General features: G+C 40.3%; 1 protein-coding gene across 1 annotated transcript in view; it reads left to right on the top strand.

The window, feature by feature from the left end:
• KAT2B (lysine acetyltransferase 2B) overlaps window positions 1-22,294 on the top strand; it is a 44,311-nt gene that overhangs the window by 12,995 nt on the left and 9,022 nt on the right. Inside the window, exons 3-13 of the mRNA XM_076331205.1 lie at window positions 298-443; window positions 956-1,045; window positions 2,800-2,981; window positions 5,312-5,503; window positions 6,769-6,875; window positions 8,646-8,771; window positions 11,139-11,275; window positions 12,680-12,888; window positions 16,720-16,846; window positions 20,070-20,180; window positions 21,778-21,921. Of these exons, the coding sequence (XP_076187320.1) occupies window positions 298-443; window positions 956-1,045; window positions 2,800-2,981; window positions 5,312-5,503; window positions 6,769-6,875; window positions 8,646-8,771; window positions 11,139-11,275; window positions 12,680-12,888; window positions 16,720-16,846; window positions 20,070-20,180; window positions 21,778-21,921 (1,571 nt within the window). The remainder of the gene's footprint in view (window positions 1-297; window positions 444-955; window positions 1,046-2,799; window positions 2,982-5,311; window positions 5,504-6,768; window positions 6,876-8,645; window positions 8,772-11,138; window positions 11,276-12,679; window positions 12,889-16,719; window positions 16,847-20,069; window positions 20,181-21,777; window positions 21,922-22,294) is intronic.

Genomic DNA, 22,294 nt, shown 5'->3' with positions numbered 1-22,294 from the left:
ATAAACATATATATTGCAACAGGACTTGTGTGGTCTGTTTTAAGTGTTAACAGATACTGTGATTCCAACCAGCCATCGTTCCTCTGCTGTGGGAATTACGACCCCTGGAACACCTTTACGAATTGCTCCGATGTGACATATATTTCAGTCACCTCTGATAAGACGTTCTGTTTAAATAGGTTATTACAGGATCAGTGCCTTTACCATTAGGGCTTAGTTTGAGATATCCTGGGGAATACTTGTGCTATCGGTTCTCTCAGTAGGCTTTTTACAAGTTTGGTTTTTTATTTCATTTAGCTACTCATGTTTCTCACCTGGAGAATGTGTCTGAAGAAGAAATGAATAGGCTCCTGGGGATTGTATTGGATGTGGAGTATCTGTTCACCTGTGTCCACAAAGAAGAAGATGCGGACACCAAGCAAGTTTATTTCTACCTGTTCAAAGTAAGCTGAACTTGTGTAGTATCTTCTCAGGTTTTTCACTCTCTCACACGTAAGCCAATTTCACTGCCCCTCATGCATGTATTGACTTTATCTGGTGAGACTTTTTTTCTCTAGTGTGATGCTCTAGCGGCTAACTATGTGCTAGATGTTGTGGCACTTGCAATGTGCTGTATCTTACTCAAAAAGTCACCCAGGTGATTCTGACCCTGAGTCCCATCCATAAACTCTGCAACCTGCAAGCCTTGCCGTCTTCGCTTACACATCGGGAAAAGTCAGTTGACATAAATGCTAACTTAGCTGCCTACATTTGCTCAGAGAATTCTCTTATATGCATTTCAAAGAAGGTGAATTCACAGTGAAGTTTAGTAGCTATAAATTTAGATGACTAAACAAGCAGATATATAGCCAGGAGATTTTTCAACACTGCTGGCAGTGTGTTGTGCGCCTGTGACTTCCATTGACCCTATGTATGCAAATATGCTAATTGTAAAAAATTTATATATTTTTAACAGCTTTTGAGGAAGTGCATTTTACAGATGGGAAAACCTGTAGTAGAAGGATCTTTGGAAAGTCCCCCATTTGAGAAACCTAGCATTGAACAGGTAAACAGTCAACATGTGGGTTTGGTTGGTGTGGGATTTTTTGATTTGGTGGAGGTTTTTGGGGTTTGTTTGTTTGTTTTAGGTTTTGCTTTTTTCTTTTTTTTTTTTGTGAAGGTAGGCACTGGTTTTGAAAACATGGCATTTTAGGCAGTTTGCAGCTGTTTCTGTATATTACTTAGGACAAAGCAGGGGACTGTAGAAGACTTCTGCTGCTGCTTCTCCTTTAGTGTTGGTACAATAGTTACATTATTTGACTTCTCTCATCATTCATCTTATGCTTTAATGAAACTGACTTTTTCGTGGTTTTAGAGAAGGAACTTAAAATACTACTTTTATGTGTGGCAGTTCTAATCTTTCTTTGTTTCAAGTGATGAAAAATGCTGTTGAAGTTTTGAAATCCAATATTAAAATGACACGTCTTCTGCAAATCGATGAAAACGTTACAGTCCAATTCAGTGAGATCATAGCCTTCTCTTTCAAAGGGTACACAACAAAAAACAAAGCCGAAACCGAAGAATAACTGAGGCTTTTGTAACTCTCAGTGGATAAAGAACATATGACAAATTCAGATTTTGGTTAAGCTCCTGAGAATGCACTTTTGGCACACAAGTGGGCCCATTAGCTCCAGTGAGACTATACAGAGGCTCACATACCTCGCTGAAACAGGAGCTCGATGTTTTCCCATCAGTGGATGAATGGATGCTCTATTGTTAAACAGGATATTTTAAATGTGAAGACTGTTATGTGTAGTAATTATTTCCTTGCAACTCTCACTTCTTATAATTTAGGGAAATCAAAGCATTTTATTGCTGAATTTCGGGGAAGTCTTCACCTTAAGTTCTCCTTTAGTTTGAGTATAAACAAAGAATAAGTGTATGTAATCTCCATACACTCCTAGACCTTAAAATACACTGTTAAAAAGGTTTTGTAGAATATAATTTTTTGTCACATTCTTCATACTGTTCAATTTGCTTAATAAAGTAAAGCGTAGAGATGAAAGGGTAATTCTTCTTACAGTTTATTTTGAAAAAAATTTCCCTTAAAATAGACCGATATTTTCAACTCTGTTTTAGCAGTTCAGCAACTCAAATCACACAAAATTATTTGCTAAGCAGCAGTATTATAATTGATTTATTTTATATATATATAGAGCAGCACTTTTAGTCACACATTTTAACTATCTTCAGTAGTTTTTTTTAAAGTGGACAGTATACAAAGTGCAATGACGGGACATACTTGTGAAATACTGGCACTTCCTGAAGAAATAATATGATGTGTAGACACAAAGTTAACTAGAAGTCCACAAGCCCTAGTCTAATATTGAAAAGTAGCTGGAGAAGTTTATAGGTGATACTTGATTTACAGAGGAAATAAATAATGCAGCATGGTTATCAGCAAAATTGTGCATATGTGAGCATGTAGAAGAAAGCCTACTGGATCTTTCTCTGTTCCCTGACAAAGTATTTTACTTTGCGAAGCAAGGGAAAATAAAGAATTTTCCTTCTCTCCCTGTAAGTCAGCTGCTGGAGGTAGATAGAATAAAAACATCTGGATGTACCTGCTGCTGTGTACAGGGGAACCAGCTTGTGGCAGCTGCACGAGTAGCTGAGCAAGGAGTTCATGGTCTCCGGTATTTGTTTTCTTTCCCATGTAATGCAAGTTCAGGGTTAATAAACATAAAGTGAGGAATGTTCAAGGACACTTCTACAAAAATTATGGCTAAATAATTAAACATAATTTTCTTCTGTTTTAAGGGTGTGAATAATTTTGTGCAGTACAAATTTAGCCACTTACCCTCGAAGGAAAGGCAAACGATAGTGGAACTGGCTAAAATGTTTCTGAACCGCATTAACTACTGGCACCTGGAGACACCTTCGCAGCGACGACTAAGATCACCCAATGATGATATTGCGGGGTATAAAGTGAATTACACAAGGTAACGCTGCCTTTGATTGTTACAAGTCTTGCTTACAAATATGGCACGTACACACTTCAGGAATACACCAGTACCTGTACGCCATAGGAGCACCTTGTGAATTTTTGCAGTCATGGAGCTTATATGAAAACCTGACGATTTTAGTGAGACTGTATCAGTTTTACACGCATGCTTGTGTTTTGAGACGTGCGCTTTATCAGCCGAGAACAGGGAGTAGAGCTCGCGAACATCTGTACCTAACAATGATTTGGCACGTCCTGTGTTTGCAAAGTTGCTCTCAGTCTTAAGATATGAGCCTCGTGTAAGATCCATACTAAAAATTCAGGCAAGTTGTTATTCAACTTAAAAAAAAAAAAAAGAAAGTAACATTAAGCATTGCAGAGCATCACAGTTTGAAATCAAATCATGGAAGATTTGAAAAATAAAAATAATTTTGTAAGTGCTTGAATACTAAATGGTGAGGAGACACTATTAGGTTCCTTAAAATGATAGCTCTTGTTATGACCTTTAAATAGGTTGTCAGAATTTAGAGGAATAACTTAGTCACTGGGGGCAGAAGAGCTAGGATAAAAAGCTGGGTCTCTCTTAATTTTGCTTTTCCCATAACAGTAGTGCCACACCTTTTTCAGTTAGCACAGCGCCAGCAGTCAAGGTTCCTGCCGGTGCAGGCAGCAGCTAACGTGCCGTCTGTGAGCGCAGGCAGCGGTTAGCCAACGTCTCTGTCAGCACACCTGTTCCCAGGAGCGGCCAGGGACATTTTTCCTGGCTGAGGATGAGCACTGCCTTCTGGCCACTCTTCTGGCGGCCTTTCCTCTGAAAAACAGCTCCGTGGAAGAGAACAGCAAATCCTGGTGTGAGTTGAGACTGTGGCTGGTGATACTGCAGACTGTGCTGTGTCTATGCCCGCCCGGCATGCTCTTCAGATGACCTGTCACCTCAAATAGCTACCTGGCGTAAAGGACAGTTACTGATAATCCACGGGGCTCCTCAGACCATGTTTGGTGTGTCTTTGCCCTCCGTTTGTTTGCGATAAAGATGTCAGATAGCCGGGGTTGGTTGGAGTCAACTTTTATTGTTAATCATTTTGTCACTTGCTGTTTCTCAAACCTTGCGGCCTGCAGTCCCTAAGGCTCCGCCGACCCAAAGCGCTGACTCTTTCTGTCTGATCTAACCTGTCAGTGTGAGCTTCTCCCCTCCGCGGCGTTTGAGGCACTGCTCGGGGTGCTGAGGAAGCCGCTGTCTGCCATGGGTGCACCTCGTGAATTCTTGCGGTCACCAACTTCATTTGAAAACCTGATGATTTGAGTGAAACTATATCAGAGTTTCACACACATCCTTTTGTTTTGAGAGATGTGCTTTTATCAGCCAAGAACAGGGAGTAGAGGTCTGTGAACATCTGCATCTGACAACTCTTTTGCAACTCCTGTGTTTGCAAAGATTGAGACACGAGAGTTTGGGAGAGCGTTTTGAGACAGGCTGTACTTTGGGTCTGGATGAGAAAACCAGTGCAGGATCCAGCGCAGCCTGTTTGCATCCAATTCTTAACTTTTTTCTTTTTTTTTAATTGTTGGAGCTTTCATAATGGTTGTGGTCTGATTCTGTTAAAGCTACAGATACCATCGACTGTTCATTTACACGCAGATACTGAAATCTTGTTTATAAAATTAACAGATATCATGACCTACATAGTCAGTGTACTCCTGATCTACCTCTTCAGTACCATGACCCCTTTTCCAAGAAGAGTAACACGACATGCTATATTTTCATATGTACTTCTTAGTGCAAAACACATTACAGAGGGAGTTACTGGTAAATGAAAGAGTATTGAGTCAGGGTGTAATGGGAAGAAGCCAGCTGGTGGGAGAGCAGGGTGGGAGTCCAGTCGGATTGGGGTGGAGATAGAAGTGTCGCCCCTTTTGTGTCTATGTGGGGAAATGCAGAAGTTTAAAGAGGGGAAAACGGGCCAGGCTAAGGGTCTTTGGAGTCGCAGTGAGGAGACGTGGGAGGCTGAACGAATGAGCTGTGGAGAGAATCCCTGACATCAACACGAGTTTTATGTGATCTATGATTACTGTCTGGAACAAGAGCACTTTATGGAAACTAGACTGCAGAGAAAAAGAATATATGGAGACTTAAAAGTACTTGGCTGTCATTTCTTTAAAAAAGCTGGGCAATATAAATGCTGCTTAACTCTGTCCAGACTTGATGTGGAACTGATTTATACGGTCATACAGCTCTCAGCTGCATTATAAATGATGTGGATAGTGGTTTTATTGCATTAATTCATATGTTAGATGGTGATAGTTATCTGGCTTTTTTCCCCTTTACAGGTGGCTTTGTTATTGCAATGTCCCTCAGTTCTGTGACAGCCTACCTCGGTATGAAACCACCCAGGTTTTCGGTAGGACATTGCTTCGCTCCGTTTTTACTGTAATGAGACGGCAATTGCTGGAGCAGGCCAGGCAAGAAAAAGACAAACTTCCTCAAGAGAAACGAACACTAATCCTCACCCATTTTCCAAAGTAAGGGGTCGCAATGTGCCTGCATTCAAGGCTAACCAGTAGTATGCAACTTTGGCGTGGAAATGGAAAAATTACCTGCAGCTTAAAATCATTTCTCCTTTTATTCAGTAACAAGTAGATACCGCAGCTTTCTTTTCTGCCATAGCTTGAACTAGTGTATTTTATGTACACAACCGCTTGTTTTGCTTTGTCCTAGGGCTTTACTTTATAAAAAGGATTATTCATCTTGCTGGGGGATTGTGCTTATTGCCTATTAGCAGGTATTGTTGGTCGCTTACTTTCTTTTTCTGTAGTCCTTGGAAGCAACATAGGTCCAGATCTCCAAAAACATGCTCGCTTCTGCTTTAGTGATGGAGCAGTAAAAAAGGGAGTGTTGTACTGGAGTTGGTATACACCTAAGAATTTCAGTTTAATTCAACATTGTAATAGGGAACAAATTAGTCATCCCACCCCCAGAAGAGTTGTGTTCATTTGACAAAGAGGAGAGTAGTTAATATAAAGGTGCATCAGTGAGTCCTAAACTCATGAATTTCATATTGACTTCCTGTTCCAGTACTGGAATATTGATGCCAATCTCTCACAATTAAACAACAATAATCACGTATTGGCGTATGTGGGAGAATGACTTGTCTCGAAACATGCTCAACTTTGACAGTCCTTAATTTCAAACATTTTACTGGCGGTTAAGGGTGGAGGTGGTGATAGGATCATTCATTGTATGCTTCCTGTTAAAATAGTGCATCACTTGAAAAATATCCGTATTTTCTGAGGGTGGCTTGGCTCTCTAGCCCATATTTTAAAAGTCTGTCCCTCCTAACAACAAAGGAACTGAACCTGCAGGAGAGCTAGTGGCACTGATGCTGTGCGAGCTGCTGTCTGGGGCTAGAGTGGGTTAGTGCTCAGGGGAATGAAAAGCAACATGAGCTTTCCAAAGCTGGGTAGAGCCAGGATTTGTTGCTCCTACTGTTAGTAATAACGTCTTTTACCACTTTGAAAAGCATAAACTGTTTATCAATTTATCAAAGATAAATTTTCATAGGTGAAAGCACTCTACTGAATTAAGATACTTAATGTCTACTCTGGCTTCTGATTTTGTGTGTGTGTTGTTTTTTGTTTTTTTTTTTTAAAAGGAATTGGCCAACAGCATTTTCTTACTGAATCATTAAATGTTTTTAAATTAAAAAAAGTTGCAAATGCTTATTCTGAAAAAGAATCTGTTTTGAATGATCCTATTAAGTTAATATTTCACCTGGTTTTGTGCCTAGGTTTCTGTCGATGCTGGAAGAAGAAGTGTACAGCCAGAATTCTCCCATTTGGGATCAGGATTTCATGGTGTCTAGTTCCCGAACTGGCCAGCTGGGAATCCAGACAGGTAATTTGCATTTAGTGATGGGTTAGGGAGCACCTGAATATAAAGATAAACCTGTACAAGTGATGAATTCTAAGGAACGAGACTTAGATATGCAGCTTTATAAATAGCAGGCTATACTGAAATCAGTCTGCCTCGAGTAAGCACAGGTGTCTGACTCTCTGGTGCTTCCTCATATAAAGGTCCCATTTTGACGATGAAATCCAGCTAATTGAAGGTGCCCATGGAGAAGGCTGGGTGCTGAGGCAAATTGCCTGAGTATTCAAGCGGCACAAGTGCGCTCAATGTGGGCAAGTGAGAATGGTCAGTGTTACCCAATGGCCGCGGTGGGTCACCTGCTGGACAGTGGTCCCCTCGCATGAGGACTCAGGCCAGTCCTCCGACTCCCTAGCAGCAGGGATGTAGGGACCTTGCAGTAGGGAAGTAGGGACCTTCCACTTCAGATGTCCCATTGCCTTTGCACACATGCCTTTGATTTTCTTGGTTTTGTATAGCTTTTCCTTGCTTTGTTATTCATGTGCCTCATTGGCTATTCTGCAGCTTTATTCACTTTTCCTCAGTTAGGGTACTGAGGTATAAGTCATCCCTAAAATTGCAGGGAGACATTAATGATGGTTTTCTTTCTCTTTCCCCTTCTCCTCTTCCTTTCTGCTCAAAAGTATTTAAAATCTATTTATGCAGCTCAGGGTTTGACTTCAATTTTCAGTATTTTAGGAAGCGAAGACTGGAGGCATATATTCGATATTTTGTAACAATTCAGTATTTTGAAACAATTGTTGATTATCAGCTGACAAAACCATCATGTCAGCACTTTATCCGATAGTGAATTTCCTAGAGTAGTAGGGAAATTCCACTGTGACAGATACAGGCTCTTTTTGTGAGAAATTCCTGGTCTGCACCATGAACTGGTGAATTATGCCTTAGGCACAAGTTCATTGCAACTCTAAAATCACATTGCTCTCTGAGTTCATTCTATCATGTACACTGGGGGGTTGGACTAGATGACCTTTAGAGGTCCCTTCCAACCCAAACTATTCTATGATTCTGTGATTTCTGCAGCGCTTCACTTTAATGTGCACTTATTAAGCACTGGATTCTCGACATGAATATGGCACAAAAGAGCTGTTGCTGTTGATGATACCAGGATAAAGGCACGTAAAGAGAAAGACTGCAGGTGTCCAGACTACGAGCAGTCACCTCAACCCCCTACCTGCCTGCCAAAAGTCCTGACACAAATGAAAACTGGATGATTTGGGATGAGTGTTGTTTTAAAAAAAAAAAAAATTAGAGAGAGAGATGTTAGTCTGTGGCTTTTTAAAGTAATAGTTTAATCCTCTTAACTGGTGCAACAACTTCTCCCTTTATTGAGTTTGTTTTGTCTTTGAACGCTGTTAAAGTGGACAGCTGAAGCTGAATGATGAGATTTTGCTTTTCAATAGACCCCTACAAAAAGCCTTTTCGTGAGGCTGAACTCCAGCAGGCTTGGCAGGTATGTGAAGGAATTTTGTTTTCTTAGCTCGTGCTCAGCACTGCAGAACAATAAAGCCTGATACTTGCAGTGAAGTAAAGCTAACTCTGTCATCCAGCAGTAACACCGTCCCTCGTTAGGTAGAAGTTTAGAAACTGTCGGCATTGTTCTGTTGCACAATGTTAGCTGTTACTTGGCAGGTGGTGGGTGTGAAATTGAGTCCCTCATTGTGACAGTCCTTCAGTGAGCACCGTAATGGGTTCCATGTCCTGATTTTTTTGTGTTTGTCTTTTATGCCATTCCAGTTATCAATCCTCCTCCTGTTGCAAGATCTGTTTCATACAGCGCAAGTCCTTCGTCTCTGGAGCAGCCCAACAGTGGGAATATGAGTCCTGCTTGCAAAGTTTCTTCTGCCCTTGACCCAAACCTAGGTAACGAAGAGGGAGACCTGCTTTTGGGCTTCTGTCGATGTTATCAGTAGTTGCAGTATATGGTGACCATTGCCTTCACTCTGCAATAGCGACCTTGAGGTGTTTTTGCTAAAAGACATGCACACACATACTTTTTCTCCACTATGGTAATGTTTAACTAGCAGAAATGGCAACTGTATTTGGAAAAAAAAAATCGGTTTGTTTAAATTCAGTTAAAATGGGGAAAGGTTTGCTGGTGTCAGAGGTTGTTGAAAAACACTTTATTGGGAGTACAGGTATTATGAGCCATGAAAAAAGGTTTCATTTAAATAAAGACAGAGTAGAAGGGGCCATTGCTTTTTTTTTTTTTTTTTCTTTTTTTAATCTTTCAAGGTACTGAAATTGCATACATTTGAGTAATACAGAAAAGTACAAACACACCAACCAGGTAAAATTTAAAACCTGTATGAGGTCAAGTTAAAAAAAAAAAGTTTTGGGGAAAAAAAGTTGAATGCATAAATCGTCCTAATAAATCCTTTTTCAAACACCTCAGGATTAATGAGCCTGTCAAGAGAGTTTGTAGGTCAGAGAGATGATCACGAGCTTATGTAAAGTAACTCCTCAAGGAAGTAGAAAAAGCTAAATGAATTCTTAGCCTCGGTGTTCACTACAGAGGAACTTAAGGCAGCTCCTAACTGCAGCTTTCTTTGTGGGGCAAGTTGGGAAATGGTCTTAAAAGTGGGAATGAGTAGAAGATATATGGTTTTTTTTTTTTTTATTACAGATCAGCAAAATGAGTAGTAAGTAGTCACTAGAAGAATTATCTTTTTTTTGAGAGTGTGAAAAGAAATATGGAATTGACAAACTAATTATTAAGTTGTGCAGCTGAGCTGTCATTAGAATTGCCCTCAGCACTACAGAATTGAAACCACAGATGCAAAACTGTTTTTTAAAGGGGTTCTAAGAGAATTCAGGAAACTGTCAATTGTAAGTCTCCTATTTCAGACAATTAGAAGAAACAATAATAAACTGATTAAGAATGAAATGAATAAATGTGTGAGTAATGTGATGTGTGGAAATTCAGTGTGCCTTTTCTAGAACTCACAAATTGTATGTATCTGTGAAGGAAGTGGTGAGCATTTGGAAAGGATTTTCTATACCTGGATTTCCATAAAGCTTTTGACAAATTGCTTCAAAAAATCCTTGTTTAAAACAAGAAATTAATCCCTTGGGAAATAAGAAGGAAGGTCCATTCACATATGAATAACTGTTTAAAAAGTAAGAAATAAAGAATAGGAATAAACTGTTTCTACAATGAAGGGAGGTTAACAATAAAATTCTATTGTTAAGAAAACAATTGTACTGCTTGAAAGTCAGAAAAGAGGAATGAACAGTTTGATCCTCATATTTAGAGTGCTACAGCTGTGGAAAAACAATCTGTACAATATATGTAAAATAGTGGGCATAGTGGGCCCTAACTGCCTGGTTGTTTCAGAAAGAAGATCTTAAAGCTATTGTGGATTTTCCTTAGGGGGAAAAAAAAAACCCAAACAAAACAAAACCAACTTATCTCACTGATTACAAAGGCAAAATTCTGTATCCTGGCTCTGACAATGACCAGTAGCAGATCTTTAGGGAAAGAATACAGGAACAAGGTAACCATGGAGTGATATTCCTGTTTGTATGCTTTCCTAGTATTTGGCAGTTTGCTGCTTGGATAAATCCTGAGCCAGCAGCTGGCTTTATCAGTGTTATTGTACCCACTAGTCCTTGGTGGACTTTTCTTTCATGAATTTGTTTAACTAGTTGCTTTTGCTATATTACATGTTGGTCTGCAGTTAGCAGGGCAGTTAATAATTAACATGGTATATTTTGATTTGGAAACTTCATATGGATTTTCTAAGTCAAATATATATGACGTATCAGACTGTACGTGCTGCTTGGTTTACAAAAAGGGTGAAGAAATCTATAATGGATACTTAATTCCAGTGAATCCCAAAATGGGATTTCATGTCATCCAAAAGTATGCACTATAATTTGCGTATTGAGCACTGAGCACTGACCTTCCAAGACAGCAGCACAGAGGTTCACTGCAGAGGATGCTGAAGCAAAAAGGAAAGCAAATAATTTCACTGTGAATTTACAGAGGTATAGGAGAAGGAGAGGTATAATCATCCTGCTTCATGCTAATATCCCAGTGCAAAGACAAAATTGTGATAAGTATTGTTCGGATTGCATTTCTTTCTCTTTCTCCCTTTCTGTAGGGATTAAAAAAAAAAATCCCCAAACTTGGCATACAAATTAAAGAATACAACAGAAGTGCTAGACTTCACAGTGCTAGTCTGCGACAGTTTGGTTGTTCTAATTTGTCCTGGTTTTGTTTTATAGGGGAGAAGAGGAAAAATAATGAACCCTATTCTCTGGAGGATTCAAAAAGACCAAGGGTTGTGGGAGATATTCCTATTGAGTTAATCAATGAAGTAATGTCAACAATTACAGATCCTGCAGCAATGCTCGGGCCAGAGGTGAGAAATATATAGACCTGGTCTGTTTGCAAATGGTCTGTTTTCAATAAATGTTCCACATGGATAGAGTATGATAAGCTAAGAGTCCACAAAACTTACCATGCTGTCAGTAAGAGAAATAGAGACTTTCAAAGACTATGATTAGGTGAGCAAAAGGTATTGATGAAATGCATCATTAACATGAAGAATAGTTCTACAATTTTTTTAATGCATTGTGTACTGTTTGCAAAGAGACTTGGAAACTAGTGATAGTACAAAAGTAGATCCCAGGTTATTTTGCAAGGTACTTTTGTTGCAGAACAGTTCCAGAGTATGCTTTTTATTGTTAATCATAGACGGAGCTGATAAGGTAAATGGGGTTCAAATATTGCAGCAGAATTAAAGATCCAAAGTTAAAACCTTTGTTTTGTGCAGAAGGGCTGATCTAAACAGTTATTTGCTCTGTCTTCCACAGTTGCTCTTTTTCTCTGCTGGAAGAGAAAAACAAACAGAATTGCAGAATTGTGCCATGTACAGAATTGCACACTTTTTTTTTTTTTTTGGCTGGCTTTTCCTCCTTCTGTTCCCTTCGCCAGGCTATGTTTTGCCAGCAGCTCTTGTTTGCCAAGGTTTAGCTAGAGACTGCTGAAGATTTGGAACCACCTACATTTCTTACTCAAACTATGTACTGTGACTGATGGCTCTGCATATTACAAATGCTGTGCCAGTCTGGCTGTTGGGGCTGGCACTGACTAGAAACCCAGCAGCCAAACTTTGCTCTAAAAAGTAAACAGTATGTGCATGCAGAGATGTTTTGGCATTGTAAAATGATCTTGGAAAAAAAAAAGTTCAATAAATTGTTTGTATTAATTTCATCTCCATTCAAATATATGGATGCAATTTCTAGATATGTAACAGCAAAATCAATAGGAATCAAAATGTTCTTTTTAGGCTCTTATGATAGTGGCATGTATAGTGGAAAGCACTACTAAAACGAAAAAATACGACTTTGCGTGCACCGCCATTAAAATATGTGATTTGCAGTATGCGTAGGCAAATCCACTACTTTTGTCCAAGCTGGCTAGACTAAAGAAAATATGAAGACTTAGTGGCATAGGCTTCAACTGGATGAGTGCTGTCCCTCGGGAGATTCTGGAACTTGTTGAGTCATAACCATCGCTGTTGTTACCTAATCTTTACCAAAAGAAGTTTGAATAAGCCTTTGTACACTGTAGTGTAGACTTCTATCCAGCTTATTTGATGGTGTCATTTCTGCTAAAAAAAGGTAATCATTGGCAGCTCTATTTTTGTAAAAAGATGGCTTGGAAAAAACAGGGGGTTTCATTTGTTTGTTCGTTAAGGCTGTTCCGTTAGAGGATGTGAAATCTCCAAAATGTGATTTTGTTCCTCTTTTGTGCGGTACAGACCAACTTTCTCTCGGCACACTCGGCCCGGGACGAGGCAGCGAGGCTGGAGGAGCGCAGGGGGGTGATCGAATTCCATGTGGTCGGCAATTCCCTGAACCAGAAGCCCAACAAGAAGATCATGATGTGGCTGGTTGGTTTGCAGAACGTGTTCTCCCATCAGCTGCCTCGAATGCCGAAGGAGTACATCACGCGCTTGGTCTTTGATCCGTGAGTACCGCTGGGGAGGGGTTTGGCGGGTGAGATGGAGAAAGCCTGGTGCTGGTTGCTGGCAGCAGTGTAGGAAGGGGCCAGCTGAGGTGGCGTGGAGGGCAGCTCTGTCGTGCTACCCTTTTCCCATCTTTTCAAGCCCCCATAACTTCTGGCCAATCTGGTTGGATTGTACCCAAATACTATCTTGGAGGCTGTATTAATGACAAGTGGCTTCTTGTTGTGGGACTGTGGTGGGTTGACCCAGGCTGGATGCCAGGTGCCCACCAAAGCCGCTCTGTCACTCCCCCTCCTCAGCTGGACGGGGGAAAGAAAATATGATGAAAGGCTCGTGGGTCGAGATAAGGGCAGGGAGAGATCACTCACCAATTACCATCATGGGCAAAACAGACTCGACTTGGGGAGATTAGTTTAATTTATTACCAAGCAAATCAAAGTAGGGTAATGAGAAATGAAAACTACATCTTAAAACACCTTCCCCCCACCCCTCTATTCTTCCTGGGCTCAACTTCACTCCCAATTTTCATTACCTCCTTCCCCCGAGCGGTGCAGGGGGATGGGGAATGAGGGTTGTGGTCAGTTCATCACACAGTGTCTCTGCCGCTCCTTCCTCCTCAGGGGGAGGATTCCTCACACTCTTCCCCTGCTCCAGAGTGGGGTCCCTCCCATGGGAGACAGTCCTCCACGAACTTCTCCAACATGAGTCCTGCTCACGGGCTGCAGTTCTTCACAAACTGCTCCAGTGTGGGTGCCTTCCATGGGGTGCAGTCCTTCAGGAACAGACTGCTCTAGCGTGGGTCCCCTGCAGGCTCACAAGTCATGCCAGCAAACCTGCTCCAGTCTGGGCTTCCAACGGGGTCACAGCCTCCTTCGGGCATCCACCTGGTCCAGCGTGGGGTCCTCCATGTGCTGCAGGTGGATATCTGCTCCACCGTTAACCTGCATGGGCTGCAGGGGGACAGCCTGCTTCACCATGGTCTTCACCACGGGCTGCAGGGGAATCTCTGCTCTGGCGCCTGGAGCACCTCCTCCCCCTCCTTCTTCACTGACCTTGGTGTCTGCAGAGTTGTTTCTCTCACACATTCTCACTCCTCTCTCTGGCTGCAGTTGCTGTTGTGCAGCAACTTTTTCCCCTTCTTAAATATGTTATCACAGAGGTGCTACCACCGTCGCTGATGGGCTTGGCCTTGGCCAGCGGTGGGTCCCTCTTGGAGCCGGCTGGCATTGGCTCTGTCAGACATGGGGGGAAGCTTCTAGCAGCTTCTCACAGAAGCCACCCCTGTAGCCCCCCCGCTACCAAAACCTTGCCATGCAAACCCAGTACAGGGACGTGGGCCTGCAGGGAAGGCTTCTACCTATCTTGTACTTTCAAATGTTAGAACTGAAAATCAGAAGGTAATTATGGTGCTTATTAGTGGTTTCCAGGCCCATACTAACTTGCAGGCTGCTCCACCCTCTGTGGAGATCATGAACCAAATGGCAGCAGAGACTGAAGTTTTTCAGTGAGAAGAACCTGTGGAATTTATGAACAGCAGCATTTAAGTCAGCATGGGAGAAATCACTCCTCACCCAAGCACGTTGCTTTTCTCTTTATCAGTGCAAGTTTCCTGTCTTGCTTTGGGTGCCACTCTACACCACAGGCACTTGAAAAGAGACACATTGGCTGTAGCAGCATCCACAGGTTGCATGTGGTCCTCCACCTACCCTGGTGTCCTGACTGAATTGTGCCTCAGCTGCTCAAGCACGAAGGGAGATTCTCCTCAGAGGTGCCCACTTTTCCACCATTGGTTTCCTGCAGAGTCTGCTTCCTTTCGACCAGTATGTTCTCCCAAAATTTCTGCCTCTGAGCGATCCATGCCCAATGATAGCCTCGGGGGTTGCTGTACTGACTGCAGCACTTCACAGTGGAGGATGCCTGTGGGCTTATTGTTGTGTGTCAGCAGAGACCTTGGGGAGCTCTGACTGAGCTGATCGCAGCCAACTATGCAGCCTGGTTTGTGGAAGAGCCTTTCTCCACCACCGGTGATATCAGCCTCTGTCTTTGTGCCTGGTATTATAGCTGCAGCAGTTATGAAAGCATTTCTGGAACCATTTCCTCTGCTTTTAGGCTCACTAGCATTCGCTCTGCAATACTCTCTTGGTGCCAGCAAACACTGTTGCTGGTGGGTCTGTGCCGTCCCTGAAGTACAAACAGCCCAGTGCTGGGGAATGCTGGACAGGACTTAGGTCTCCAGGCACAGGAGACTTGATCTTGTGGCCTTCTCCTGGGTTCTTCAGAGGGGAACAGCAATTGTCTCATGAGGGCCAGCACCAGTCCAGACTCTTACCTCTCCTATGTGGGGGTAAGTGCCGCTCGGTTGGGAGAGAGAGGCAGCACCAGGATCTTGTCTGAGTTTAGGAGCCTTAGCAGCACTGTGATTTCAAGCAGAGGCTACTGGTTGAAGAAGCCAGGTTCCCTCATAACCAAACATCAAAGCAAAATTCTGAAGTAGTGGTGTTGAGTCATGGTGTTCTCCCATATTTCTTACTGGGAAAGACTCTTCTAGTAGGCTGAGAGGAACTGCTGGTAGTTTAAGTACCCTTCAGTATAGATATCTGGAGAGCGGTCTGTGCTTGAGAAAGAGGTATGGATATTGCTACAGCAAGAAAATGCCTTTACGTGCCTGAGGCAAACAGCTGACCCGAAGGAAGAGAAGCACATCGCCTGGAGAGCTCAGAGTACCCCAGCATCTGCTGTGAATCTCCAGGGACACACACTAGAGACCTGTGCTGAGTAGTGGGTACACACAAACCTACGTCAAGTGTGAGATACTGGAGTCCAACAGTTCTCTTCCCAAATTTCTTTTAGCTATTACCTTACTTACTATCGCCTTTACTGTTCTTATTTCTGAAATGGCCATCCTTACTGCATCTTGTTGCTTAAACAACTCAAACATGAGTAAACAAAATTAAAAGCTCAAGCTACTACATTGCTGCTGTCATTCCACAAATAAAAAGCACCAAAATAAGTACAAGAAAAAGAAGAATTTATAAAATGTATAAAATATCCTTCAACGGTGGCACATAAAATATAACTACTCTTCAGACTACTTTTTTTGGCAGGGGCTCACTTTTGGCACATACAGATATCTTCTGTAAATTTACTGTATTGTTTATACAATTTATATGATACCATGTATTGCATAATCTAGAGAACAGGTGCCGTGTAAATCTTTCCAGACCTTGAGGATTACATTAAAATTCTTAATCCTTGACACAAGAGTTCAGATTGCACCTCGTTATGTCTTTCCTGGCAGTCAATGTAAGTGCAATAGAAATGGATATTTATTCTGGTCTTGATTCCACTGGGAGTGGGTGATTAGAAATAAGAAATATCATTTCTTGCTTCATCAGCTGCATTTGAAACTGATAGCTTAGCTATAGAGAGTGCGTGCAAGGAAACAGGAATCCCTTAGAAAGGACTTGCTGTCCTGTAACTCCATTAATTTCTAATTTAGTCAGGGTAAAATCATCCTGAGAACTGTGCAATGGCATAACTGTCAGCAATAGATTCAATGAAAGCAATAAAACTCTCATTTATTGGGCATTACCCTAGTATCTAGGAGTACTTGGCAAGGCCAGGACCTTGCTGCATGAATGATGAATTTTATGGTAAATTCAAAGCATGATGTTAAAATAGCAACTCTTCTGTAGATACAAGCAGCTAACTTAACAGAGGCATATACAATTGCATTAGCATCACGGAAAGAAGTGAATCAAGTTTCTGAAAAAAGGAAGGTAATGGCACTTTATGTACATGAATTAAAGTGACTGTTATTTTTGTCTACTCAGGAAACACAAGACCCTTGCATTAATAAAAGATGGTCGTGTTATCGGTGGTATCTGCTTCCGGATGTTCCCCTCCCAAGGATTTACGGAGATTGTTTTCTGTGCTGTGACTTCCAATGAGCAAGTCAAGGTAAAAATAATTCTCTGCTAGAGTTTATTAAATGTATTTGAGTCCCATTCACTACTGCATATACTCCTAATTTTGTTAGTTACATTGAATATATTGCTGAGTTGCCGAACAGGGTTTGAAAGATACAGTGATTCTGAATATAATACACAAAAACTAAACAAACGTGCAGATTTAGAATCATCAGCATAATAGTAGGATTACTTGTAATTAATTAAATAAAATCTTTCTTGACACAACAATAGTGACCAGTAGTCTCCCATTCTTGGACTATTCACTTCTCTGTCTCCAGCAATTGCTTCTCTGTGTAGTGTAACACCTCATGGTTGACTGAAGTAAGTATTGCTTGTGTGTGACCATAATTTGTGTTCAGTCACTTTGTGGCATTACATGACTTCAATCAAAATGAGATATATCAAAAAAATTAGGTATAGTTTTGCATCTCAAAATAAGCACATGGTCTATTCTATACACTCTTTTTTTAGTTAATTTCACAAAATGTTCTCCAAGTGTTGATAATTAGCAGCTGTGTTGAAAGAATGTAGAGCGCTATGAATACAGGAGATTCCTCCCACTTTACTGGGGACTACAGGCAGATCTAACTGACCATTTGATTCCGGATTTTGCCTTTAGGTGGTGCTGTAGCTTTATGTTTTTCAGTTGAAACTGTTAAAGAGCTGAGATGTGGGTTAATTCAGAGTTTGCAGCAGTTGAACGTGCAGAAATTGTGTGCCCTGTTTTGAAGGGAAGAGCTCTGTATGTGGAAGGGTAACACAGTAGGATTGAAAGCCTGTGACAACTGTTAGTATTTGGATTATATTTGATTTTATTCAACTCTGGTGTTAGAGAGGAACATTCCCCTGCACTTAGCAGTGGCCTGTCATAAAAGTATCCAAAGTGTTTTAGGAAATGCAAACAATAACGGAATATGCTTAAGTTATATCTATTCTAAGCTTGACTAATTCATAAAAGGTGTTTTCATTCTACTAAACAACCAACTGCACTACACAAGTTAGGCTGCCAAAGGTGTGTTGTGGTTCTCTAGGAATAACCTTTCAGAACGTAATAGAGCAAATAAATCTGACCCATCAGAGTGCCTCCTATGTTGCATACGCACACATAACACAGTTTCTTCTGTTACCCTCTGGCTGCCTCGCTGTATCTGTTGACTATTTCTGAAAATTTGCCTTCCCACATTCCTGTCTGAGTAAGGCGACCCCTACCAGCAGGTAACTGAGAAAAACTAAATGTTCACACATGGGTGAACTGCCTACTCTTGGGAAAAATAAATTCCTATTTTAATTCAATTTGAGGCTGGAGTAAGAAATATGGGTACTGTTTTCCTTTATATGTGATATTTAAAAGTTGGATTGTTTTTGAAATAGTTTGATCCCGTGTTGCAAAATTATTTTAAATTTTACGGTACACGGCTTAGTTTCCTTTTAGGATTGTTAGACTTTGGCAAGTGTTTGTGAGAATGAATAAATCCTGTGAAGGTTATAAAAATAATAGGTCAGCGGAAAATGTTTGAAGTAATTATCATAATTGCTGGAATTTCTTTGAGACACAAAGTTGACAGTTTTTGTCAGAGATTAGATGCTTTAGAATTACTGGAATGAATTGCAATGTTTCGGGTGTTAATAAAATGTCAGTCTCTCATATGCTGTTCCCTTCACCCTGCTGATGAGAAGGGAAGTGAGGAGCTTGACTAGCTCATGTACTGCTAGCTTGCATTTAAGGAAAACATTTTTCATTAAAAATTTTGGTTCAGAGTTTTTGTCCTTTTCAAAGAATTTGAGAACTCAAATTTGCAATTGGAAAGTCTCTTAATTATCTTGAGCACTTCTGAGTTCCAAGAAATGCTGTACCACTCACCATGTCATCAGTTGTCAAACCACTTCTTTGTATTTGATGCCACGCATGATGTGCGCCACTTTAACAAGTGAACATATGGCTTTAAGAGCTTCCTCCAGTTCAGAAGTACTTATTTTTACACCTATGAGGTCTTAATTTCGAATATGAGGTCTGAATACCAGATGCTGCAAACACTAGCTGGAAAGGAAGGACTAATGCACAAATTTTCTACCTAGATTAGTAGGATTTTAAAGAAAATGTGTCATTACTAAATTTTTTGTATTCAGCTTCAGCACTTACCTAACTTGCTTTTATCTGGCTATTTCCATGTTTGGGGCTACTAAATTGTGAATTAAATCAGAAGTATATATTTTCTAATTTATTTTTCTGGCTTATGTACATAAGTAAAGATTCCCCCAGTTTTCAAGAACAGAGTACCCAAAACGATTCCAGGTATATTTCTGTAAGTGTCCAGTTAGTCTCCATGATGTTAAAATTGGAACATATGCAGGAACAACACATTATTATGGGCTTTCCTGTCTATTTTATGTTTCTTCATCTCACAGCAGAAGGAAAAAGACTGTAGCTTACTTGGAAATGTGAATAAACGGAACCTTTTGTTTACTTTGTGGTTGAATGAAAATGGAAATTATTCCTGTGTGCAGTCAGAAGGCATAGCTATTTATTTGATTGTGGACTCAATAATTTTCTGCTGCTTATTATGGTAATAACTGTTTCACTATTCCCTTTTTGGTCCTATGATAAGTTCAGATTATAAATCTTTTGAGGCAGAGGCTGTTTCTGCTACAGGTGCACAGAACACAGCAAAACAGAGATCTCGTCTCAGAACGGGTTCCTCTAGAAGGATTCATTTTGGTATTCCTACGGCTTTGCAGTTTTGAAGTGATACAGCTAAGAAGGGATGCCCTCTTATTACAATATATGTAGTTTTGTTATTGGTGAAATATGTGACTGTTAATAGTTGATATCTAACTTAAAAGGAAAAAAAAAAATAGCGTGTGCACCTTGAATTACAACTTCCAGGACCAGGACCATGTACCTCCTTAGAGCTACGCTTTACCCCTAGAGAGAGTCTAGGTTTTGGTCTCTTTTAGATTAAAAGTGCATCAGACACTAGAAGCTGTGATATTTTGTGTTCCCTGTTGGGTCACAAAGATACCCTTACAAGGCTGAAAACGGTTTGATCTTGAGTACGCCTCACCAAGTTAGTTATGAGAAAATCTTTAAAACAGGATCTAGAGGAAAGACTGCATTTTGAAAAACAGTCTGTAATAACCCTTGGTCCACAGTTTCTAATATGTGCAGTCCCCAAAGGATTTGTAATGGCTTTTTCCTCATGTGTTTCACACAGGGTTATGGGACTCACCTAATGAACCATCTGAAGGAGTACCACATCAAACACAACATTCTCAACTTTCTCACGTATGCAGATGAATATGCTATTGGCTACTTCAAAAAACAAGTAAGTCAATATAAGGAATTACTTGGTGCAAGAAGTTAACATCTAGCAGTGACGAACTAAATAACTAGACGTGACAAAGTAGTTGGATAAAATGCATAGTGCGATTTTATGTGTATATTTTTTATCTACAAAATGTGCTCTGTGTTCATCTTGTGTAATGATATTGGCTTATAATGCGTTTTACTTTGATGGAATCATCTGAATATAGGTGTACAGACTAGCCTATAATTTGTCAAGTCTAAAAACCAGTCGAGTGTGGGTTGGCGGCGCTTCATTCATTCAGTTCCTTCGCTGATTCTGTAAGAAGTGTAAAGAAGGACCAGACATACCTGCGGCAGACTAGAACTTACCTGACCTCTGCTCACAGCTCCTTGTGATTTGAAGCATGAGGTTCAAGCTCAGGAAAGATTGTGATGTCTAATCTGTCAAATAGGTTTGATAGATTAAACAGGTGTCAACTATTTGGTCAGATGATAGAGCGAAGATGGAGTCAGACTATTCTCAGAGATGTACAGCAACAGGACTAGAGGCAACGGACACAAGTTGGATCATGGGAAATTGCAACTAGATAGAAGAAAATTTTTTTTTTTTTTCCTTCCTGTCCTAAGGGTGGTGAAATACTGGAAGATGTTGCCTAGAGAGGTTATGGAATCTCTGTCCTTGGCAGTCTTCAAGACTGGACGTGGTCTTGAGCAACTGGATCTGATGAGACCTGCTCTGAGCATGGATGGGGCTAGATGACCTCCTTAAGTCCCTTCCAACCTCAGCTGTTCTATGATTCTGTATATAAAACTGATGCAATTCGCTCTTCACACATTAAAAATGAATAGAAGCTGGGCTTGTGATACTGCTATCAGATCTGTGCAGACAGACCCTTTTCATGTCTGAAATGTCCCTTCCCCAATTTGAAGATGCTCAGTCTCCATGTAAGTCTGAAGCCTTTGATGTAAATTGTGAGGCAGAATTCCTGGTTAGGATTTTTACTGAGGTTTCATAGATACCACTGTAACAGAAGAATAAAATGGAGCCAAAGTGAGAGTCCTACACTGCTTTTTATTGTCATGGTTAATTCTTTTGTGGGTTTGTTTTTCAATTAACTTTTGAACTGTATGAATACTGTAGTGTAACTTTGGAACTTTTAATAGGATTTGTTATCTTATTTTTTCACTTGAAATACAAAAGTCTAAAAAAAAAAAGTCATTGTTTTTTCTGGATGTAAAATTACTGTCATCTCATCGACTTCAACAGCAACTTTCCTTGACTAACGACTACAGGACTGGCGTCCTTTAATATTAAAATAGCAAATTTTTTGAAAAATCCAGGAAATTTGTCCACAGTAAAAATCTTTTTGTCCATCTCTATCTCCTCTATCTCCCTTCTTTTCCTATACGTATAAGCAATTAACTACTCTTGTATCAAGTGACTCCCATGAGAAGGTGTTTGCAACACTATGAACCATGGTCTGTAACTCTTTCCCTTGTATTGTCTTTATTTTAACATTATGATGAATTTGGTTCTAAATCATCATAGCATTTCAGTTAAAACAAATGTAAAAGGAAAAGGGCATCACTACAACTTGATTTTTTTTCTTCTTCAGGGTTTCTCCAAAGATATTAAAGTACCAAAAGCAAAATATGTTGGCTACATCAAGGATTATGAGGGTGCCACATTAATGGGATGTGAATTAAATCCAAGGATCCCCTACACGGAATTTTCTGTCATCATTAAAAAGCAAAAAGAGGTAAAGGCTGAAATGGAACACTGAACATTATAATCTATTCAGATGTTTAGAAACAATTCAGTCAGTGCCAGGTTAGCTCTCTTCTTTGCTTTGGTGCTTAAAACATTGAAATGTATACTTTTATTAGTTAGAATAATTCTTTCATTCGAGTCCCAGTGCCATAATTTTGCCGTTGAAGCATGAAATTCTACCTTACTAACTTTACGATAACAGAAGTGTTGAAAAGTACTGATATTTAGAGGGGTATTTCATAGCTAAATTTTGTCATAGATGATAATTAAACAAAATCTTGTGAGATTGATTTGTTCTGCAGCTTTGTAATTTTTTTCTTTTTTTTCCCCTCAATGACAGTAGTGTTCATTAGAGTGACTTT

The sequence above is a fragment of the Aptenodytes patagonicus genome, chromosome 2 (genome assembly GCF_965638725.1).
Source record: "Aptenodytes patagonicus chromosome 2, bAptPat1.pri.cur, whole genome shotgun sequence".
In the NCBI taxonomy this organism is placed as follows: domain Eukaryota; kingdom Metazoa; phylum Chordata; class Aves; order Sphenisciformes; family Spheniscidae; genus Aptenodytes; species Aptenodytes patagonicus.
The sequence above is the reverse complement of the archived record's forward strand: the minus strand, read 5'-3'. Positions and strand labels throughout refer to the sequence as shown.